Genomic DNA, 9,048 nt, shown 5'->3' on the forward strand with positions numbered 1-9,048 from the left:
AAAGGTATTTTGGAGAGCAGGTCAAGGGCTGTTTGTTTTCAAACACCTTTGCCCAGGTTTGGAACACTAATCCTGCTCAACCTCTTAATGAAATAGGAACATTTCAGAGCATTCATTCAGTCTAGTAGACTTTAGTTATGTTTAAGACTAGATGTTCTCAGCCTTAACTGTAGTAGAACAGCTGCTTTTCCATATTTTTTTATTTTATTTTCAGTCTGCAACAGATGTTCTTTCAGAAGAAAAAAATGGCTTTCTTTTTAATCAGTTCCAGCTATTTCTACTTAAGTATCAATTGCTCAGATACATATAAAAGATTAAATTGATATACTACAAGCTGCATTTTATGTCTTGGCTACATACAGTATAGTCATTGAGACAGTGGTAGGAGAAATTTATATATTCAGAAAAGAATTGATGGCTGCAACATTAGATAATTTTTTCTCTTTTTTTTTATGGCTAGTGTTACTTTTTGTTGTAGACTGAGAATAGTATCTTACTACAAGTAATGCTGTAGGTAAAAGTAGGGTAAAACTGCCATTGGAATTCAGAAACAAAACTGGTATGTAGAGAGAAGTAGGAGAATTAGGGGATTCTGTATATTTAAAAGTAAAATGTGCATAAATAGATAATTACAGAATGTCTTTCTCACTAGATTTGGGGTGCAGATGCAGGTGTATCTCATAGCCCCCCATCTGTTCTCGTGTGGAAGAATCAAGGCAGCTGGGGCACTGGAGGAAACATCCGCACATACCTCGTAAACTCTGAAGGAGAGGTAGGCTGTGTCTGTAGAAAAAAGCTGTGGGCTGGGTTACCTCCCAAACTCTTTAATTGGGGGAGGCAGGGGCGACGATGACAAAATCCTGGGTTTAAGATCTCCCCTGTTGTCTTCTAAAATAAGACAGTTTATAACAATGAAATAATTAAATATCTGTACGTATCTCTGAGATTTTTTGGAAATTTTGGAAAACGGTGATCATCATCCTGATTACATCCATAGACTTTTTTCCCTATTCTAGAAAAACACCCTGATAGTAAAGAATTTGTTTGGAATTTAAGTATATATTTTCAGAAGAGACATCAAAAAAAAAAAAGTATTGCCAGCCATTCAAAGTTACAGTATATAGAACCTACAATATTCTGGGGTGCAATGTAAATATTAATGTAGGAAGATAGCTGTCCTTTCAATGTTGGAAGTATACCAGAAGTTTTCATTTGGCATAAATTCCTGTGTATCCTGCATTGTCCTACATTTGCCCACAACTGATTTTTTTAAAACCATCCTTGCAGAAGACTCCTGCAAGGGAGGATCGTGCTTTGGCTGTTACTCATAAATGTGCCCTTATCCCAGTGATCTGATAGAAATAGGAAAGTGAAACAGACCACAGTTGTATCAGTTTTCGTGCTGCCTTTCTTGCTGGCAATTCTGTGGAAGCACTTTGTGCAGGCACAGCAGCACAGGACAAGGTAGGCGAGAGGGTCATTTGTACAAATAGAAAGCTAACTGGCTTAGTATTCAAATAGAAATGGTTAAACGAGTATCTGAAAAAATTTCAAATCCATGTCTGTTCCCACTGTGATTATCTTTAGTATCTCTGCTTAGAAGTGTATGTTTAAGGCAACTTTTTCCACAAGTAGAAATTTGCACCTATGATTTCAAGGGTGCAAGAGTACAAGAATTTCTTGCTACTAAGAAGTGTTAAAAATAATTTAGTAATAAAGGAAGCTTTCTGGGGTTTTAGAATTCTTTTTAGTGCCTGGTTTGGAAGACCTTCCTGATAACTGATATATGCAATTGATATAGAATATTTAGTAGAAATTAGCAATATTCTTAATGCTGTGTAATCATACTGAGAAACTTCAGTTTCTCACATTGCAGTATGTCTCAGACAGCTCCTAGCTGGGTGTGCTATGAGCTTGTATAAAACTGAGTAACGACCACCTGAAACGTGGCTGCTTCCTCTCAAATCCCTAGGTAATGAAAAAAAATTCCTGAAGCTAAATTACTTTACCATACCTTTTAGTGGATCGAAATAGGAATGTTGTTGTGGTTTGCATGATATTACCAGTATTTGCTTGCATAGCTCATGTTAAATCTAGGGCAAGATGCTTTAAACCCTCCAAAATTTAATAGGGGTATTATATTGATGGTATAGCAAAAACTTAAGAGATCGATACAGACTACTGGCCATCTCCTTATCTGTCATTTTGTGTAGGAGGTTGCAGTGAGAAGTGTTACTAAATCAGTAGTAGTGCGAGAGAATGAAGAGGAAGAGGATGAAGCAGAGTTTGGAGAGGAAGACCTTTTCAACCAACAGGTAATAAGATGCAGACCAGATGTTTAACTTGTGCCTTGTTGGTTGGATTAATCAGGCATAAGATTTAGGGGTGTTCCTTCAACTTTTGCCAGCTCTGAGCTTCCTGGTCCTGTTTTCCAATGGATGCTTGCAGAGGATGATCTCAGAATGGCTTGCAACCCTGCAGCATTACTACAATGCACAGAGAGAGTATAATGCGAGCGATTCTTCCAGGAGTTGCTGCTTGAATCAATCATGGCACAGCTCAAGCAGTGGTTAATGTCAGGTCAGGATGCTAGGGTATCTATGGAAGTATGTGAGAGATCACAGATTAACAGCATTGCAATGACGTAGACTATTTTTAGGGTTAGTAAGATTAGTTTTAGCAGTCAGTGTTCCTCCCATTCCAGTATTTGCTTCTGTATAAAAAAACAGTTTGTGGTAATCTTTCTGTAAGCAGAATATAACCATTGGGGAAATATAACCACTAAAAACCAGGAAAGGGGGAGTCCTGTTGCTGCAAGCTTCAGCTTATTGGTTTATTTTCTGATAGTATATACCTGTTACATCTGAAATAAAAGTGTTTTTTCTTAGTAATACCACATGTATGTTTTCATAACCCTTAGTTAAGTACTGTGAAATAACTGACCAGCAGTCAGCTGAGTGAAAAGGAGAAAGATACTTCATACAGGTGATACCGGAAAATATTTTAAATTTATTTCAAACTCAAGCGATTTGTTCTCCTGATCAGTGGCCATTAGTAGCTCTTTTCACAAAGAACTCATTCTGTGCAGGTTTGAAGTTGAGTTCTGAAAGCTTTTTTGGTCTCCAGGAGATTGAGCAGTGTATTTGTAGTATAAAGCAACTGAAATTTTTTTTTTAATCTAAAAAAGCAGCTATGCAGCATAGATTTCTCTTAAATGGAAACATAATTTGAAATAAGGGAAGGAACTTCCTGTTCTAAAGCTAATGACATCACAATTTTCATTTGTCATCTGTATCAGTGTTGAAAGTATGGAGATTAACCAATCAATCCATCGTAGAAAACCACAACCAGCGTAGCAGTGTCTTAATCCTGGCAGTGGACTGTGACGTGTGCTATGCTTTCTCTAGAGTTGTGGTGTTCCCTGAATATAACTCAACTACAAAAAAAAAAATGTTTTTAACAACTGAGATGATAAACCAGAGTCTAAGCTTACAAGCTAGTAAGAATTGAGTTCACCTATGTCTGTCTTATTTTAGGGGGATCCCAGAACCACCTCTAGAGGATGCTCAGTGATGTGAAGAAAGAAAAAAGAAACTCTTATTTGCTAATTTTTTTCATTTACTTCCTTTTATTTTTGCTATTCTTTTTCCCTCCAGAGCCACTGAAAACTATTTTTATATGCATCATCTGATTTCTTTAAAGTTTACTCCTTGGTACATTTTTATAAAAAAAATTCAAAAAAAACCTTTACTGAACAAAACTGCCAGAATTTTTAATAGATTTCTTTATTTTTCCCTCTTTGTTGAAACACTATATTGGAATACAACATTTTTCCCCATACAGAGTTTGAAGTCTTGTGTACAAATCTGCAGCAGAAAAGAAATCTTTAGCTAAAACGGGATGAGACTCCTTGAGTGTATGGTAAATCTATAATTGCATATGTAACCAGGATAACTAACTAAGTAAAAAAAAAAAAATTGTAAGAAAATGTTCATCTGCAGGGCCCCAGGAGAGATTCACAGTAGCGTTCCTCCATCCTTCCATCCTTTAAGAAATGGTATCCTCAGTAGTGCCCAGCTTAGGAAAATTAGACCCCAAGTTCATTAAAAATGCTACTCCACCAATGAAAGTAACAAAGGCAAGCTGTATTTTAGCCATTCTTGGCTCAGGACCATGGCATCTCGTTTGACAGCCTAGTGGTAAAAACATGTAAGTCTGTCAAGACCTTAGCTCTATATCATTATTTGAGAAGATGGAGAATGATGGGTTCTGCTTACTGAATATATATGCCATCTTAAGCTATGGAAGTGTCAAAACCAGAGTTTTAACTGTTTTGTTTTCAGGGGATTTTCTCACTGTCACAAATGAGACCTTGTTAAATCATGGACGCGAGTTGTGATCTACAGTATTTATGATGTTAATCACCATGATTTAATGCTTTTGACATACTCAGCATTAAACAGAATGGGTAAGATTTTAGATGTTAAAAATATTTTTACTTTTGGCAATGATAAATATTGGGGATTTAAAAGGTTATCCTGTGTAAATATTGCCTTTTTTTAATCAGAGCTAGATGCAGCTTGTTCATACTTCTCTTATATTCAAAGGGGCATTGTCCAGTACCTTAAGGGGCAGTATTTACAAAATAGTACAGAAATAGTTCAATGACTTTTTAACAAGTTAAAAGGAACTGCTGTTGTTTAGGACATAAGCATTGCTTTGCAATGTTCAAATGCTCGAAGTAAAGTCTACCAGTGAGTGAAGGGAGAATAATGCTTTTTATAAAAAATGCTTTGTATGAGCAGCAGGTGATTTTTATTTCAGTATGATGCATTTTGTATATGACAGTGTCCCTTTAGCTTAAGGTTTCTTCTGCCGCATTTCTGTGGGGATAACTCTGACTCCCATAAATGTTAGTATTCATATAGTAGTGCATCTTTAAGCACTAGAAAAAATACTTGACTGCTCCAGAGAATGTATTGGCTACTGTACAAGCGAATGTTTTTTCCACTAGTTATTAGTTTGGATAAAAAATTTGGATACCATTCAACGCCAGCACAGAATCCTCTTTTTACCTGCACTCTTGAACTCTGATCTTGTCATTCAAATAGATTAGACTCATCAAACAAGCTACAAGGTTTGGATGTTTTCGGTGGCTTTTGGACATTATGTTCTCTGAACAGTATTGTGACTGACAGATATAACCTAGAAAGTCAGTTTAGTGGCTTTGACTGATGGCTTTGTAATGCAAGCAGGGTGGGAATAAAAGGGGATTTTTAAGCTTATGGATTTATTTTGCCATTTAAAAATAAATCAAAGATGCTACTTTTCTCTATTTGAGTGGGATGACTGAATTACTGAAGTTAAACTAATAGAAATTTAGAATTATGTTTTAATCCATTATCAGAAGAATCATTACAGAAAAGCAATATGAAGATTTGGCTGTTTGGGCTAATAGAATAACTTTATTGATGTACTTGGCCGTTTTTCTAATGTAATTTTCCCACTCTGCTTGAGTAGAAGGTTAAATATGTAGTAAATCATGTCTATCTCTCTGTAAAATGTATCTAGTGAAATTATGTTTCTCAGACATACTGTTATCAATTACCTTTTCTAAATTTGTTGTTACACAAATGAATTAAATCAATGTAAAAGTATTTTTGCAATGCACCTTCCAACCACTGGACAGCATTTCCCTTTCTGACCCACAGCTTCTATAATATGCTTACATAATGTTTGAGGGCTTTTTGCTCTTTTTCCTAAAGATCTGTTTTTTTTTTTTTTTTTACTTTGGCCAGTTTTCAGATTGCTTATTCTTTTTTAAGATTGTCCTGTAAATTCAAGATTGTTCTGTGATCTTAATACTAAAGCAATGCATTTTTTCTGTGATTTTTTTTTTTTAAGAATGGGCTAGGAAAGGCAGCTTGACTGAGGAAAAACCTCTTGCTACCTGAGCCATAGTTTTCTTAACAGCTACTGTATGGGGAACGTGTCGTCTTGTAGCCTTAAGGACTGGTGCTTGCAGATCTTTTGTGATAAGCACTGTACCCTTCAGTAACAGTCTGCAGAATTTGTCCTTAGATTTGGAACTGTGTCCTTTAACTTTGGAAACAGTTTATTTTATTCTTCAGTACCATGTTTAGGTATATACAGGTGTTCATATAAAACAGTGATTGACACTGTAGGAAAAGCTGAATGCCACATTTATGTGGGTGATTCTGTCACCACAGTGCTTTCTAAAAGGCTACTAAAAATATGAGAAATAATTCCTAGCTGTAAATTACAAGAAACAGAAAATCTACTGTATTCCACGTACTTTTTTTTGTGTGTGTTTGTCTTCTCTAGACACCATCCTTTCCTCTTGCTTTTGACGCTGAGCTTCAGTGTAACGGCACTATCCCTTTGAAGTTGGTGCTCCATAATGGCAGGTTTTTTGGCTTTACCAAACCAAAAAGCATTGTTTCTTTTTTTCCTGTCTTTCAAAGATTTTTTTTTTTTCAGGATAATTAAAGCTTTTTGTTCAAATAAAATCCAGTGTCCCCTTGCCCTCTTTTCCTGTTTGATCCTGCATGTGAACCATTCTTGAAGAACTTGGAGGATAGTCAGCGTTTCTACTCCAGTGTCTGGTATCAGGTGTAGAGCTTGAAGGAGAAATAGATTTGACTTGTCAGGAAAAAAATTATTTTAAGGCTTCTCTGATTAGGGAAATTAACCAGTATAGCTTTTATCAGAGTAGTTACTTGAGTGTAACTACCCATGTGGATGTTCTTATTCCAGAAAAATAAGCAAACAACTTTATTCTAAATGAAATAGTAAAAATTATTCCTAAATGATTCTCACTGGTTAAGAGGGGGAAGGAATAACAGCATAACTGCAGCAGAATAGTTAAGCCAATCTTTTCATTGTTCATAACAGAACATCATATAAAATATGATAAATGCATAGTACCTAGTCCAAGTCTGTACCATGTGAAAATGCTTGTGTCAGAACAAGTCCATCCATCTGCAGAACCATCGGTAACGTGGCGTCCTGCAGAGTGAGATACGGTTACAGGGAGCCTCTGACACTTCATGCCACTTCTTTCTCCCTCGCTTCTGTATTTGCTACTTTAGCTGTTGTGTTGCAGTGACTTATTCCAAGTAATAGAGTGGCTGTGCCTCCTTTGTTGCTGCACTGCTTTGTTTCCCAGCGTGTCTACTTAGGCTAGTTCGGGACTCTAGATTTGCCCTGGCAAAAACAATAGTTTACACTGATGCATTGATCACTTGTCTTCAGCACTGTTTTGCCATTAGATGGGAGTTGGCTGGCATAGTTTGTGTTTGTAGCAGGAACTACAAGTCTCAGGAAGAAAATAAAGATCTGCTTCCCATGACCTGTAATGTAAAGCCAGACGAGCTTGTCTGCAGCTTGCATTAGTCCTGAAAATTGTATTGCAGTGTGAAGCAGACCGTACTGTGAAAGGAGATCACTTAATGTGCATGTTTATCCTTGAGCAACAGGACACCTCATGTTCAGTTCAGGGATCTTACTGGTTTTTATACACCCTTTTTTCTTCTTTTTAATGCTCATCCTGTACAAAGGCCCTTTAACTGCAACCTGAGTAGGGGTTACTTAGAGAGGATTTGTACAAGCCTCTTCTACACGCCAGAACATTGGAGAATCTGTTTCTTTTGTGTGCATCAGAAAGATTTTGATGCTGTATGAAAACATGCATGCTGTGTATTTTGTATCTCTTGTAGCCACTTCTCTCACTTCCTCACTGCTAAGCTATTCTCTCTCTTCTTTCTGTATCTTCTTTTGAAAGTCTTATCTCTAAACAAAGGCATATCCATATTTGATACTGGATTTTATTGCCACTGTTGGGTCCAACCCCTGTGTGAGCCGGAAACAAAGCCTTGTTGTAAACCAGTGAGTGGAAGGTGAGATAGTGATTGCATTTTTCAAAGCATTGTTTTAGCTGAATGTCAAGAAAAATTATATTGGAGAGTTTCTTTTCTCACTTAAAATGGCCTGGGAAACAGAATTTTTATTTGCCCTTCAATATGCTTAGCTTTAAACCAGTTTAAAATAATTTAAAAGTGGGGTTTTTTTTATACAAGACCATATTTACATGCAATTATTATTTGTAAACATAATGCCTTTCTTGAAATGCTAAGGTCTAGAGAGTGAACAGGATCCTTAATATTGAAAGACCCCGTTCCGAATAGCACAAGCAGTGAATTGACTTGGAGTTCAGGAAGACAAAATGTGTTTTATTGAACTTCCAAATTTTCTAGTTAGCTTTTAATGAAGTGATGATTCTGTGTTGCTAAGGTAGATGTTACTGTGTATTCCAGCTACCCAGATCATCATTACACTAAAATTACAAGCAATAAGCTATTTTAAACAAGTTTAAGCCAAAATGCTTTCCATTTGGGCACAATAGTACCTTCTCAGTTGAACTCTATTTTCGTAACAGTGACGCCTTGTGACTTGAATTGTGATTATTTTTATTTTTTTAACACAATCTTTATTTAGACAGCTCTAGTTCTAGGTCACGGGTCAGTTTAACTAACCACCTCCAGTCAGCTGCTGCAGACGAGTTTCTGGAAGGGTCAAGTTATTAAAATAAGGAACTGTGAAAAAGGCCGTAAATTGAAATACAAAAACAAAATGATGAAAATGTTCACAGGGAACTTATGAAAACTAAATAATGATCTAGACTTTATCATTTCAAAGTGTTTTTTTTTCTTTTTAGAATATGCATGCCAAATGTCTTGTCTTTTTCAATGATTTGTAATATACATTTTATGACTGGAAACTTTTTGTACAACACACTCAAATAAATGTTTTGCATTTTATTTGTTTCCTTCTTTCATTTAACCAATACAGAGGCCACATGGACTGTTTGAGCTGAATCATGTGGCGTGTTCCAGAAGCAAATGCACGCTTTCCTTTACACTGTACACAGACGCAGTGCTCGTGGCAAGTGCTGTCCTCTCTGATCAATAGCACCACTCCCAACGAAAGCAGCAGGAAGAACTTGAGCAGCTGGAGCAGATAAAGTTC

The 9,048-nt window shown here is 36.4% G+C and overlaps 1 protein-coding gene across 1 annotated transcript in view; it reads left to right on the plus strand.

Moving 5' to 3' along the window:
• LMNB2 (lamin B2) overlaps positions 1–3,638 on the plus strand; it is a 37,616-nt gene extending 33,978 nt beyond the window's left edge. Inside the window, exons 10-12 of the mRNA XM_059831684.1 lie at positions 653–772; positions 2,214–2,315; positions 3,537–3,638. Of these exons, the coding sequence (XP_059687667.1) occupies positions 653–772; positions 2,214–2,315; positions 3,537–3,578 (264 nt within the window). The 3' untranslated portion in view covers positions 3,579–3,638. The remainder of the gene's footprint in view (positions 1–652; positions 773–2,213; positions 2,316–3,536) is intronic.
• The last annotated feature ends 5,410 nt before the right edge of the window (positions 3,639–9,048 follow it).

This window comes from Gavia stellata, chromosome 32 (assembly GCF_030936135.1).
Source record: "Gavia stellata isolate bGavSte3 chromosome 32, bGavSte3.hap2, whole genome shotgun sequence".
Taxonomy (NCBI): domain Eukaryota; kingdom Metazoa; phylum Chordata; class Aves; order Gaviiformes; family Gaviidae; genus Gavia; species Gavia stellata.